This window comes from Rasamsonia byssochlamydoides (genome assembly GCF_041956645.1).
Source record: "Rasamsonia byssochlamydoides strain NRRL 3658 unplaced genomic scaffold VTN77scaffold_86, whole genome shotgun sequence".
Classification (NCBI taxonomy): domain Eukaryota; kingdom Fungi; phylum Ascomycota; class Eurotiomycetes; order Eurotiales; family Trichocomaceae; genus Rasamsonia; species Rasamsonia byssochlamydoides.
In genome coordinates, this window is record NW_027192469.1 from 114,341 (window position 1) to 127,618 (window position 13,278).

Here is a 13,278-nt window from a genome sequence, read left to right on the forward strand (position 1 = left end):
AAGACAGACAAACGGGTCAGGCAGATCACTCTGGTGAGCAGTGGATTTGATCTCAACATCGAATTTTTATCTCTTGATAAGTGTAAGTTGCTAAATAAAGTAAGGATTGACTTGTTCCTTACTGTTTGTCCTTAATGCAATTTTCTCCACTAGCTTCTCCCTGGCAGACTGTAATAGTGTACATCTGTCAATTAATAGTGCGAATGGCGGCATAATCTTTACATTTAAATTAATAGATGGAGGGATGCCGTAATGTCCTCATGACAGTACCGGTTCAGCATTCTCAAATAGATTTAACTAACAGTCCAAGCGTCAACCTTGAACATGTGCAGCGTCCTTTCATACGTATCATAAACGGATGGAAGGCATCTGCCAACCTACTGCAAAGGGATAACAGGCAGGGTCAGATAATTGACATAACCCGATCCAAAGTGAATGTAGTTCTCCCCCTGAAAATCGTCCGGACTCCTGGAGTAGAATAGAAAGAATATTAAGTAAAATCCACAGAAATACATAAAAAGATTTGTCCATGTTTGGAATTCCACCTACCTGTCAACAGGGTCATTATGCTCCCACACCCCCGTTTCCGTTGTATCCCCCGATGCGACCTCCAAAATGAGTCGTCCCCCAGCTTCGACTACAACACTGGTTGGCCAGATCTCCACGTCAACTGCGTAGATCTCATTAGGGATCACCGGGACGTCCGTGGAATAGTAATCGCGATGAGGCAGCCACTCCCGATGATGTGGGTGAGTTGGGTTGGTTTTGCGCAGGCTGACGCGCAAAAACCCCCTCGTCACAGGAGTTGGATCGCCAAAGGACCGCGTGTAGAAGACCTCCTTGCCTGAAGGGGACAGATCGCGGAGGGTCAGGAACAGATCGATATCAGATGGCACAGGACCCCATCGATCCCCCGTGACAGAGACGTTTAAATGGGCGGTGATATGGCCGGTGATTTCGGTCTCGGATTAGAATGGAGGAGTCGTGAACGAGATGGACTGCCGCGAGTGGACTGTCCCCATCGCTCTGTAGCCTCGCTTTCGCGGGGTAGTCATCTCGGGACGAGTAGATGACAGGCCACCTTCGTACGAGAGATAGAACTTGGTATACTGTTTCCGCCCTCCTTGCGAAGTTGGACGCAACATCCCCCTTTCTCACGAGAAAGTCGACAGCCGGCACGGCGCCTTTCTTGGACCAGCCAACCCGGTCGTCTCCCTTCAGAAAGGCATCTAGAAAACTCCGCTGAAGTTCGACTTCTTCAGTCTCGAAAAAAGGTAGGTCATGTCGCCCGACGATGAAACGGAGGTATCTGAACTCGGAGCTTGCGTGCATGAATCCGTAAACATTACCTCGCAGATGCAGGGCGATGCCGCCCCAATTGGCGACGCTAAGCACCGGTACGGTGACATCTTCCAGGTTCCCGTTCACCGAGGCAAAAAGTGGATCATCGCGGTATCGATGTTTCCCATTATCCGCCGGCAGGTCGACCCTGTTACGTCGAAGGTCCTCTTCGCTGAGGTCGCCATCAACAGTGTCTGGACCGTAGTGACGTGCTGCTCGACCAGGCAGACCGTACTGATTCGATGCAACTTGTCTGTCCCACCAAGTCTGGAAGAACTTTCTCGACAAGATTCCGCCGTGTCGGACGGCGTCACGATAGAGGTCCGAGAAGCCCTCCCAGGGAACGATTGCTGCAAGACCCTTGGGAGGTGGACTCTTGGCGGCAACCAGCCACTGCATCGCTGCAAAGTAGCTGATCCCCAGCAGGCTGACTTTGCCCGTAGACCGTGGTTGCTCGGCAGCCTATTCGATGAGGTCGAAGAACGCGTCAACCGTGCTGGCTGAGAGGGCATTGAGAAATCCGGGAGATTGGCGTGTGCCGACTTCGTCTGCGCGCACAACCACATAGCCATGCTGCGTCCAGTAGACAGGGGTGGGAGTCTCCCACGCTGTATGTTCGGTCTGATGGTCTGGATTGAGCAGAGCATAGCTCGCGGGATTGAATCTGTTTGCAGTTCCGTTAGAAATATAAATTCACTCCGGACAGAAAAAGAAAAAAAAATCATGTAGTTTGGGAAATAAAGAAATAAAATAAATACTCTCGATAAGGAATATCCTTCCATAAGGCCTAGTGGCAAACTCGCCAACCAGCTGCTCGAAGATGGCTTGGATTTCATCCGCGTGGGCCGGGGGTTTCTGAAGAACCCTTGCCACTGGTATGCCCATGTTCATGCTCATTCCCAACAAATTTGCATGAAAAAATGCCCTCTGTCTAGGATGAGACCACATCTGCTCAGAAGGCAAGCTCAGTGTCAGTGGTCCTCAAGCAGATAGAAGTCGTGGGGTGTTTTTTATCGCATTATCCTCTGATTCTATCAACCAGAAAAGGTCCAACAGTTAGTTGTCATGGCACTCTTTTTAGCCGAGTGGGAATTTTCTGATAGATCCGAGGTCAAAATGATGAAGTTTGTCTTATACCTACCTCCTTCCTGTCTCTTGGTGGTTTTTTTTTTACACTTCTCCCATGTAATGAGATGCATCGTCATAGTAGCGGAGGCATTCCTAAGTTCCATACTCCTCCATATTCCAATTAAAGCATTTGCCTCCGATACGCTTCTCTGTCAACTAGAGAGCAAATGCGAGTCTTTTCCTGCTGACTGAGGAAGACTGTGTGTTTAACTGAGCATCCCAACAACCTCGATCTTCTACATCGGCACACACGTCTTCTAGACCATTGATTTCCTGAATCTCAGTCTCGTCCAGATCCCAGCAAAACGCCGCTCGCCTCTCATGTCGAGCTAACGAGCACTCATCAACCGACCACTATAAAGAAACGAAGACTCCGCCCGGCTGGCCATCGAGGCAATGTCTGGATTCACCCGGGGAAAGCTTTGGTCACTGCACAACATTGGCATGTCCCCTCACGGACTGCACAACATTCGGGTTCCCTCGCACAGGCTGGACAATATTTGCATTTCCCATCCAGGGCCGTGGTGCCTCTGGTGGTGGTGGTGGTGCTGGTGGTGGTGGTCGGAGAGGCGGCGTTGACGGTGGCGATCGAACATCACGCGGTGGTCTGTTCAGTCTATAGTAGAGATAGCCCGCAACGACGCCGGTGATGATGAAGACAATCAAAATGATCGCTATGACGTCGTTCTGTTGAGTCATGGCTTTATGTCGTGAACGTGTCGATACATTCAGATATAGATATCCGGACGCGGGTTGAGATTTGTTTGCGCAACTAGGGAGGACAGCGTGGAAGCCCTGTTTAACTGCAAGCAAGCCAGCCGCCAGACACTCTTAGATGTTCGCCATGTTCCTAGAAGCTATGTGCGAGTCTTGGAGACAAATTAACGTGAGTAGGCATGTAGGCAGGCTGTTTCATACAAACATCTTGTACCGATGCTTTTGATATGAGGGGAGTCGAGAGTCGACGCTATGCTGCCATTGATATCGAGCTTAATCGTTCATTCGAATCCAAATGATGATTGATAGCTCCTCGAAGAAAGATTGTAAGCATTTACTCTGGCAGAGTCAGTGGCAGGAGCAGCTCACTGTCTGGGATTCAATGACTGAACAGCGACATGACATGAAATCCTATGGTAAGTAAAAGGAAGTGAAAACCAAGTACTGACGGATGCAACACAAGATAGACGACATTCATCTCTGGAGTATTCCCCGCACATCAATCCTGTCGTGAAAATCACGGCGCTTACGGCAGGGTCCCTCCGAAGGGACCAGCGCGAGGCTCTACCAACGAGGCTGAAGGAGGGTCGTATAGCATTAATTAATATCGTGCCGTGCAGGGTTGCACTGTTATGCAGTCGCTAGAGCAATGACTGGGATTTGAGCCAACAAAATGACAGGGATGAAGCCACAGAAAAACCATTCCCGGCACCCTTCAGCTATTTAGGCAGGTAATGGTTGTGTAATTCCGGGGCTGACATACCTCGCTCTCGTCCGTAATATATAGGCGGAAAAAGGCCATAAGTACGGCAGCTGGAATGCACGCTAGTCCGTTGATTCTTCGCTTGGATAGGTGTTCATCAATCACGGGAGACTGCTACTTTATGGTTACACCGCAAGGTTAGGTGAAATATTAGTGCTGTGACAGGTTCAATTGATAATAACTAATATCTCAGCCGAGTTTCACATATCTGTTGAATACATGCAAAGGGCTGCTCTTCCGTATGCCAGCCTCCTACACAAATTCTGCCTTAGCCTCGAAGCGTTCCTCATTGTATACCAAGGCGAAGCGGATGCTTCCCGAGTGAATCGTCGTCTCGATTTTGTAGGGGATCTTGTAGAACCACTGATGGCCCATTCCGCGCTCCCTTGGGAACTTCCCGGGTGGAATCCGGCTGACATTCACGCTGAGTTTGACGAGTTGGGAGACATCTGGAACAGGTTACCAGTCTCCCCCTGCTGGCAGAGTGATCATGAATACTTACTTGAATCCAAATACAACGGTGGCACGGGACTCTCGCTCACGTAGATCGTCATCTCGATGACCCTTGGTGGTCCGTTTAAGACACTGAGGTCCCAGTAGAATTCATGCAAAGTCCTCACTGGATTTGAGTCCTCGATATGCGAATTCTAGGAATCGCATCTCCATTTAGAATGGCACCAGCCAACCCACCGTCTCCAGCTGTCATATGACTTACCTTCTTGATGAACCACTGCATGGCCTCGACGCGATCTCTATCCCCAAAGGGACTTGGCCGTCTGTTGTTCTTGTTAGCAGCTGACTGGAACCCGACTCCAACCTACGTGTATACACCTTCTACTTTCATCGTGTTTGCCTTCAACAAAGTACTCGTAGGCCACGGTTCCATAATGCCTCCGAGCAACCCTGGACTTAACGCGGATGGTTGCAAGCCCCGGTTGCTTCTCGGACAGTCCTCGGATCAAGGCTCCTCTCACAATGGCCGTTGCACTGTCCCATTAAGTTCTCAATCCTGCAACCCATCGAGTCTGGGTGATTCTGCACGCACCCGTTCGCGACTTTTCTCACCTCGACATGCTCCCCAACTGCATCCTGGATCCTTTCCCGGAGGTAATCGCTCAAGCCGAACCCACCCGCCAGGAGCACCGCCTTGACGGGCTTCTGAGTGTCGCGGATTTGCCCCTTCACCAGGGCGATGATTTTCGGGATCACTTGCTCGAAAATGTCTCTGATATCCTGTCCTGAGATCTCGAGATTTCCCCTCCGGATCCCCAGCTCTGGTTTATGGAGACCGCGGGCGGGAATGATGTATCTCTGTGTGGTGTCTCCCATGAAGTTCTTCTTGATGTCATCCTCGAACGCCTTCAACGCATCAGCCTGGTAGGTTTTATCCCAGTTAGGGTAATTCTCGAACCGGTCCTTCAAGAGCTGCGCGAAGATGCGGTTGAGGAAAATGCTTCCACACAGCTCGCCGGATCCCGACGCGGCTTCGTAGAGGACCGGAATCGGCTTCAGCGCAGCGACGGTGTACGACACCAAATCAACAGTCCTGCAAGTTTGTGTCAGCGGACTGTGATCGTTGATGATGAAGAGGAGACTCACCCGCCACCTGCATCACAGAGAACAAAGGTGTCATTGATATTCAAGCCGATGGCGGGAATAGTGGCCAGGGCATATATGCCCGCGGCTTCTGGTTCCGTGATGATTTGAACATGGTCGCCCATTCCGGCCTGCTGCGCGCACCTCCTGGTTCTGTCCTGGGCTCTGTCGGACCATACCGCCGGCACGGTGATGATGTATTCTCGCGCCATCTTGGAGAACAAGTAGGGCCCATAATTGCTTTCCATTGCCTTCTCTGCGTGCTTGCGGAGGCTCGTCAGGTAGTCGATCACGAGCTGTTCGTTGTCATATTCTCCATAAACCGTATGCAATGCAGTGAGGCTTGGGTAGTCCCTCACGAGATCCGATTCTTCAGCCTCGGAATAGAGGCCTAGTTTGAACCACTCGTGTCTCAGCACGGTACCCTTGATCTCATAACCCCAGAAATGGGACCCGTTCCGCCTATAGAGCAGCGTCCTATGCAAGCGTTAGTCGCATTCTTTCTGCCTGTATGGCTACTCACGTTGGAACCTTGTCATGGCTGGCAGCTTCACCAGGCCATTGTTGAATGAGCTGAGTGTCTTGAGGCTGGCAACCAAATTATCAGCAAGATTCACTCCCTATCGCTTCGCGTACTTACCTTGTCGGTAAGCGCCCAACAAAGCCCAGAAAAAGTCGTTCCTAAGGGGGTTAGTTAGCACTTCGATCTTTTTTTTTTATATTTTTTTCCCCTTTTGCATAGCGACCCTGTCGCTGGCAGGTAGCTTACCAAAATCGACCGCAACCAAGGCCTTCACCTTCAACGTGTCACCGCCAGATCTCGGCATCTTGAAACACTTGGGATTCCGCGAGTCTGTAATAGTTCGTTCACGGAGGAAGAGTGAACGCGATGACATGCTCTGGATGGGAATTGCAGGACAAGGGAAGATTGTGGTCACGCGCAGCGGCCATTTATGTATCTATTATGTACTATACATTGACCAGACCTCAAGTCTTCAGCACACCAACTCAACAAGGCCATGCAAGCACTCTGATGGTAAGACGCATACAGGATGGACTCGTTCTCCCCTGCCTGCATATGGAGATGAAAAGCCGCCGCCACTGCAAGCGGTGGATGGTCAAGTGTTATGCCGTGTAACCCGGCGATATTGACCATCTGCAGTTGAGCTGAATGTGATTGCACACCCGCATGGATTGAGTTGAGCAGGCACCAATGAGAGCTGCAAGATAGGTATCAGGCTGGATGTCCTGCGAATCCAACTGGACACGAGAATCGAGTGGACTGTCCGATGAGGCTCTGAGAGAAGGACCGCATCTTGATACCCCGCTCTGCCTTGTTGCAACGAGAGGCCGCGAGTCAGGAAGGACCGGCGGCGTGCATTCGAACTACTGCGGTTCGTGCTTTGTTGCGGTATATGGTGTGTCTCGCCTGGCGAAGGTGCAGATGCAGTTTGCCAGCTTGGGACACGGCCTTTCATTCTTCTATCTGCTTGTTTCCTCGTCGCAATCCGAGCAGATACCTGTCTGCTCATACACTCTCACCTCGTCTCAAGGGTGACGGCCTTTGCGCAGCTTGCCAGACTTGTTCTGATTCACTTAGGACGGCTTTTCTGCTGAGGTCTTGAACTCCAGGGTGTAGACCATTGGACCACCAAGATGGACATGTCAGCCGACGCGAGAGAGTTGAGAGAAGAGAATCAACGGCTGAGAAGCGAGCTGTACGAATGCACATTACGCCTGGCGGAGCTGTCTCATAGAGACTTCCAGGTGCCAGATGGGGCCGTCCGGGACGACTATCAAAAGATCTGCCAAGCGATCGAGACATGGATTGACTACGCGTCGCGTGACGAAGACGGCGACTTCCAAGATATCTACCGAGACGCTCTCGACAGAGAACAGAGGACACATAAGCTGCGGCACCTTGGTCTCGACCCTGAACGCCGAGCTGCGTCTGACCCAAAGCTGAAGGAGTTGAAGAATCTCGAGACAGTCCACTACTTCATCCTGTCGCTCGTGATTGGGCGGCATATCTTCGACCTCCTGCAGCAACCATATCCGGTCGGAATGACGAAAGAGCAGCGTGCTATGCTGGAGGATATTGAGGCTGAAATGCTCCGGATGGGGAAAGGTACAGTTGCCTGGATTGGCATTCACTTCGGCGTACTGAAATGAGTTGGGTGGCAGCACCGTCCAGAGTCTATCAGTGGAAATCCGAAACCCTAACCGCATTGTGTGCGTCCGAGTCCTTCAAAAAGCGGAAGGAAGAAGAGGTGTCTGTTCTGTGGCATGAACTGAAAGATGAGCTGTCAGGCTGGCTCAGCGGTGGTGACACGTTCTCCAAACACAAGGATCGGCTGCGACAGGAAGTCCTTGAGTCCGCTGTTCACCTCCATCAAGCCATGCGGTGTTCCATTCAACAGTACATGGTTTCCTGGAGACCGGAGGATGGCCAACAGGCTGACACTGATTCCATCGGGGAAACCGACTCGGCGTGGACTTCGAAGGACCTTGCTACATGGAGAACGGTAACCAGCAGCAACGACGCCGGACATCACTTTCACCGTCTTTACCCTGGTGTCATACGACTTGCCATGGAAGAAGGCCAAGAGAAGCTGCAGCTGGTGAAACCAGTGATGGTTGTCCATAAGACACCCGGTCCTTACCACGCAAGACGCTGGATCATATCATCAGCTCACTCCTCGCCAGTCCGCATCGACTCGTTGACAAAGGAACCACGACAAACAAAACGTCATCACAGGTCCAGGACCTCAAGCAGCGTATCAAGAAGTCACAGCCAGAGCCGGAGCCAGAGTCAGGGTCTCTTTGGCTGGTTTGCCGGAGGCAGCGCATCGAGTCGCAAGCCCGAGGAGAGGGAGAGCAAGTTCTCTTTCAAGCGGCATACAACCGGCGAGACAATGTCGTCGTCGCGAAGCCGACGTTCATCACATTGGCCAACCATGCTAAGGCGGGCTTCAACATATCACGCTGAGCCAGCAGAGCGGGGTCGTTTTTATATGTCCCATCCAGGACACAGTCTCAACCAACAGGCAAATCAAATGCAAGGTTCCTCTCCCTATGCCTATCCCTACACAGTCCAAGGCCAGCAGCCAAGAATAGGGTACGATGGCCAGGCTGAACAGGAGCTTTATCAAGAACCTGAGGAAATGTCGGATACTTCGTATCCCGATCTAAGACAGCACAGGGGCTTCTACGGTAACGCGAACGTCTACCATGGACAGACCATGGGTGGAGAGGGGAGCAGCCGCTGGCGATAAGCGACAATAAATAACGTCGAGCTCACCGTCAAGTTGATATCAAATCAAGCGGTAGTCAGGTCTAGATTCAGACTGTATTTATTCAATTACTACTGTCACACAAATGTCAGACGTTTGCTCTGGAGACTTTCCCATCACACAGAAGTGTCGATAATATATCTATATTCCTTCATAGTCCTATTCATTGCTTGCTTCTTGATATAACTACGTATAGATGATCCATTTTCCTGTGGTTGCTTCAAAAGTTTAATCCTCAGCACATGCATTCAGAGAATATTATACTAACAAGCTATTTTGCCATACTCACTTTCCATGACCAATGCGGCATTGACTATTCCTCGACATCCCAGCAGCCATTCCTTCTCAGAATTCTCAGATCTTGATGACCGGGTGTTCAGCCCTCCATCGAGCCAATGCCCTTGGTTCATGTCGGCCAAGCTCTGCTTTAATCATGTCGATACATTTATAGACGCTGTGAGGCTGTAGGTAGTCATCGATGGTAGACCAGTCCCACGTTAGAGTTATATCATTCAGTCTACCTTTATGGCAATGCTGTTATTTAATCATCCACTTGTTTCTTCTACTTGATCCTTTAGAGTCTTAAACGCACATGACAGGATTCATGTACTAATTGCATTACCCCCCATTCCTATTATTGGTTGCTCTGATTCATCTGCCCTTTTATTAGGAAGCAAGAGAGGGTGATTTTATATTGATCAGGCCTATATGTACAATATAGGAGAAGAGAACAAAACGAATCAGTCAAAAAGAGTGGATGGTCAACAGTTGGCTCGACGTGAGCATGACATATCAGCATAGAGCCCTAATATAAATACTCAAATCCTTGATCGTTTAGAAAGAAGAAGTCTGGATGTCAATCTCAAGCTGCAGAGACAAGAGACAGGAATTGGCATTTGATAAAAACGAGTCACATTCTAAAACACAGGGCCATCTGGTCCACCGCAAACGAAGGACCCAATCGCATCACCCCAGCCATTACCGAGAGAGGACAAATCTCCAGAACCTGGATAGCTAATGTCGATTTTGTCAGGGCATCCCTCATTGCTAGTGCAGGACCCTGGTATGGTACAGTCGGTGGTTCTGTGAATGTCTGTCAGAAACGATCAAACTACCTGGTCACTTTCAGGAGCGACCCACATGAAGAGCTGGCAAACAGTGTCCTGGTCAGGGCCAAAGGAATTAGTAGCATACAGGCTGTTGCATTCCCCAGTCAGTTCTCACCAGTACAGATGTAAACCTGTATACATATCGTCAGTGGATCAGTTCCCAATCCTGCCTCTCAAAAGATACATACTCTGCCTTCCGTGCGTTTCTGAAAGCGGCCTCCTGGGGTAGCCTTTTCAAAAACAGCAGCAGTAGTTGCAGCAACACATGTTCCAAACAGAGTTGAAACAAGGCCTGCCAAAGCGAGACCTGAGACGAGCCTGATGTTGAAGAGAGAAGGCATCTTGTTTGAAACTTGACTTTCATTTTCTTGCTGAACTTGATGTGAAGGGACAGATTTGATGGGGTTTTATAGAGAAACAGGGTTCGCCTTTCGATCGAAGCACATGATCAGGCGATCGTCTTTCTCACCAAGAAGAGGAAGCGCTGATGCGTTTCCCGGCCGAAGTCCGGACCACATACTCGTGAATTTGACTTGACCCGCAAAGATTTGATTCATGCTGACGCTGTAATATTGTGGTGCTTATTCAAAACCAGCTCTAAGTGTATTTTCCAGATCTAGCCTGTGGGGGTTGGTCATCTTGACATGATAGAGTGAGGGGTGAGAGGCAATGTGTGACCGATCCACTCTCGAGACACGAAGTTTGTGACTTGTCGTAGACTGAAAAATACTTTTTGTTTAGGGAAAATGTGTTTCCATATAGTCTTATGCCCAGTACCATCGAACGTAAAGATACTTAGGCTGATTAGACTCATGTTCTCGTCGTCTTCTATACTCGGTAGCGGGGCCAATGTAGCATCGGAGACATTAGCTATCAGTCCCCATTATGAAGGTCACGAGTGAGTGCTTTATTTTTAATACTTACTATAATGAGCAAGTCTGCGCCCGTGAACTATCTCTACGGATTTCCGAAAAAGTATCATGTACCTTGTTGAGTTCAATCCTGGGAAGCCAATTGTCCCAGTCAACTGGTCGAGACAATCCAACAATGTTGAGAGTTTGTTACTCGAATTGAGCATACAACTTCCGGTAAGCTGGCTATGTTAGGACCTCAATCCTAATAGTTGTCCATATCCGAACCCTGAGATGTCAAAGGCTAACTCTAACAAGTATCTGCTGACTAGTAGTCTATCATGACGTGCAATGTCCCCGCAATACCCCAGACCTGTCTGAAGTTTCCAGCCACCCTAACAGTAAGATCTTAGTCGTAGAGACTGCAGTAGTACACCAGATACCAATGCTGATATTTCAACATGACACGTTCCTGGGCCAAATCCTATAATAGTGTTTCTATTGTTTGTTGCCTGCTGCCAGGTACCCCATATTGAGTAGTAGAATAAGAGTCGAGTAATCCAATTGGATCAGAAAGGCGTTTTCTCACTAACATAGATGTCTATTAAGCTTTGTTGGGGCATAGAATGGCCGATCAGTTTATGTTGCAATGGAGAGGACTCAATACAGTAAGAATGACAGACTCAAGATATAGTAATGTAAGCACTTGAGAGATCGCGAAAATCAGAGTCTGTTCCACTTCTGATCACCAAATGAAAGATCAATCTGTTTGGATAAAAAAACCACATTCTTGGGGACAAGGTGCTAGCGGATGTATACATAGACAACTTTATTATTGAGACCTGGTCTATTTGCGCGACCCTGAAAACAACGGTTTTCTGACGGTCGAAGAAACGCAATCCGTGATCAATCGGTTGTTCTTCTTAGAAACCGAATCGAATCCTAGGTTTGAAGTGAGGTGAGACAAATTTCTGTTGCTGCTGATTGGCAATTCGATCGCTGCTCATGCTGACAGCTCAGTGTCCACCTCTCTCCCACTGCGCGTTCCGTCTGACGACTCGTCTACGATCCCTGCACAGACACGGGCTTCCAGCTGGTGAACGACAATCACCGCTGTCTTCTCGCGTCTTCGTTTCGAAATTTTCCGGACTGGGATGGCGTGCTGCTGAACGACACGGGTGGCATCGGTCCTGCATCTGGAGCTTGAGACTGTCTGCATTGAGAATCCCCGAGACGCTGCATCGCGGCTATTTGTCGTTGATGGATTTGATCAAGTCGATCGAATTGGTGATAGTCTTCCAGAAACGTTCTACTGGATCTTTCACGTCCTGGGCGCAATGTGGCGGTTGCTTCGCTTCTGGCAGAAACATCCCAGCTGGCAAGATGGTGTTCACTTCCATTCACCATCCAGCAATAGCAGCAATATACAAATCGTCCGCGATATGCATGCTGGTCTACTCCTGACATTCGGTTTCTTGATTGCTCTCCGACTCTTACTCGGCCGGCGGATCTTCTTCCAAACATGTGTACCATTGCGTCCATCCTGTGGCGTGGCGATCTTTGTTGTCGCGAAACATTCTCTTCTTGTGGCTGGTTTCCCCGATTCAGGATCGTACCGCATGGAAAGCTTGCTCGTTCTGCTGTGTTCATTTCATCTTACTATATACCATTGTGAGATGATTCGAAGTGACTATAAATCAAGTGATGGCAAGGTCAGAGATGTAGTCAGGTGACTGATCCTGTGACTGTCACTCACATTAGAAATTTCCTAATCAGGAAACGGTTGAGTTGCTTAGCTACTAGTTCAGTTCCCCTCGAATATTTGTTCGATAGCTGCCAATACAATCCGAATTCATTTGCTGAATGCCAGAAAACTTTCATGCTAAAATGAGGTAGGTCAAGGGCTAGGTTTGGAGACATAAAAAATGTTCGAATGACTATATAAAAAAAAACAGTCATATATCATATTCATTGTCTATGTACACAATTTCGAAATGTATTTAATAGTCCGTTTCTAATGTGTTTTGTGGACGCAATTTGCTCCAGGAAATTGAGAACAACAATCAACGTCACATGTGTAAGGTCTGAATGACTTGTGCTTGCACTAAGAGAAAGTCGCCATAGACAAGCAAGAGATACAATACTAAGAACCCTAAACTAATGCCTTTTATAGAGATAGACCCCTACTAGAATACCTTGATCTACATAAAAGGTAATAATGTATACTGATTCTGTTAAATATCTCCTTAATAGTAGGTTCCTACTACCTCGGGATGAAGTAGGCTGGCCGCATGGAAGGGGAATGAGGCTGCTCAGGCTCCTTACACGTCGACTATTCAACCTCGGTGACATTATGTCCTCGCCTTGTACGGTTCTCTCCAGGCTGATAGCATGAGATGCGACTATTATTATTATTATTATTATTAATCAAGTTTAACGTCCATACCGAGCCTTTCGGCTATGACAGACCCCGAATCATG

At 48.9% G+C, this 13,278-nt stretch overlaps 5 protein-coding genes across 5 annotated transcripts; 1 reads left to right on the plus strand and 4 right to left on the minus strand.

Annotated features, from left to right (window-relative positions):
• Nucleotides 1-377: 377 nt before the first annotated feature.
• Nucleotides 378-3,168, minus strand: VTN77DRAFT_9315 (uncharacterized protein; the record flags this gene model as incomplete). The annotated part of the gene is made up of 7 exons (XM_069425910.1): nucleotides 378-468; nucleotides 550-962; nucleotides 1,090-1,229; nucleotides 1,350-1,803; nucleotides 1,885-2,005; nucleotides 2,141-2,289; nucleotides 2,926-3,168. The coding sequence occupies 7 exons, from the start codon at nucleotides 3,166-3,168 to the stop codon at nucleotides 378-380; spliced, it is 1,611 nt and encodes a 536-aa protein (XP_069273996.1).
• Nucleotides 3,169-4,201: 1,033 nt separating this feature from the next.
• Nucleotides 4,202-6,441, minus strand: VTN77DRAFT_9316 (uncharacterized protein; the record flags this gene model as incomplete). The annotated part of the gene is made up of 9 exons (XM_069425911.1): nucleotides 4,202-4,398; nucleotides 4,452-4,596; nucleotides 4,665-4,725; nucleotides 4,781-4,936; nucleotides 4,995-5,495; nucleotides 5,549-6,022; nucleotides 6,069-6,133; nucleotides 6,186-6,226; nucleotides 6,315-6,441. 9 exons carry the CDS (start codon nucleotides 6,439-6,441, stop codon nucleotides 4,202-4,204), a joined length of 1,767 nt encoding a protein of 588 aa, XP_069273997.1.
• Nucleotides 6,442-7,201: 760 nt separating this feature from the next.
• VTN77DRAFT_9317 (uncharacterized protein) lies at nucleotides 7,202-8,820 on the plus strand (the record flags this gene model as incomplete). The annotated part of the gene is made up of 2 exons (XM_069425912.1): nucleotides 7,202-7,673; nucleotides 7,730-8,820. The coding sequence occupies 2 exons, from the start codon at nucleotides 7,202-7,204 to the stop codon at nucleotides 8,818-8,820; spliced, it is 1,563 nt and encodes a 520-aa protein (XP_069273998.1).
• A 1,143-nt stretch (nucleotides 8,821-9,963) lies between these two features.
• On the minus strand, nucleotides 9,964-10,288 carry VTN77DRAFT_9318 (uncharacterized protein; the record flags this gene model as incomplete). Its single annotated transcript, XM_069425913.1, has 3 exons — nucleotides 9,964-10,001; nucleotides 10,063-10,078; nucleotides 10,136-10,288. 3 exons carry the CDS (start codon nucleotides 10,286-10,288, stop codon nucleotides 9,964-9,966), a joined length of 207 nt encoding a protein of 68 aa, XP_069273999.1.
• A 1,513-nt stretch (nucleotides 10,289-11,801) lies between these two features.
• Nucleotides 11,802-12,375, minus strand: VTN77DRAFT_9319 (uncharacterized protein; the record flags this gene model as incomplete). Its single annotated transcript, XM_069425914.1, has 2 exons — nucleotides 11,802-11,988; nucleotides 12,296-12,375. 2 exons carry the CDS (start codon nucleotides 12,373-12,375, stop codon nucleotides 11,802-11,804), a joined length of 267 nt encoding a protein of 88 aa, XP_069274000.1.
• Nucleotides 12,376-13,278: the final 903 nt, after the last annotated feature.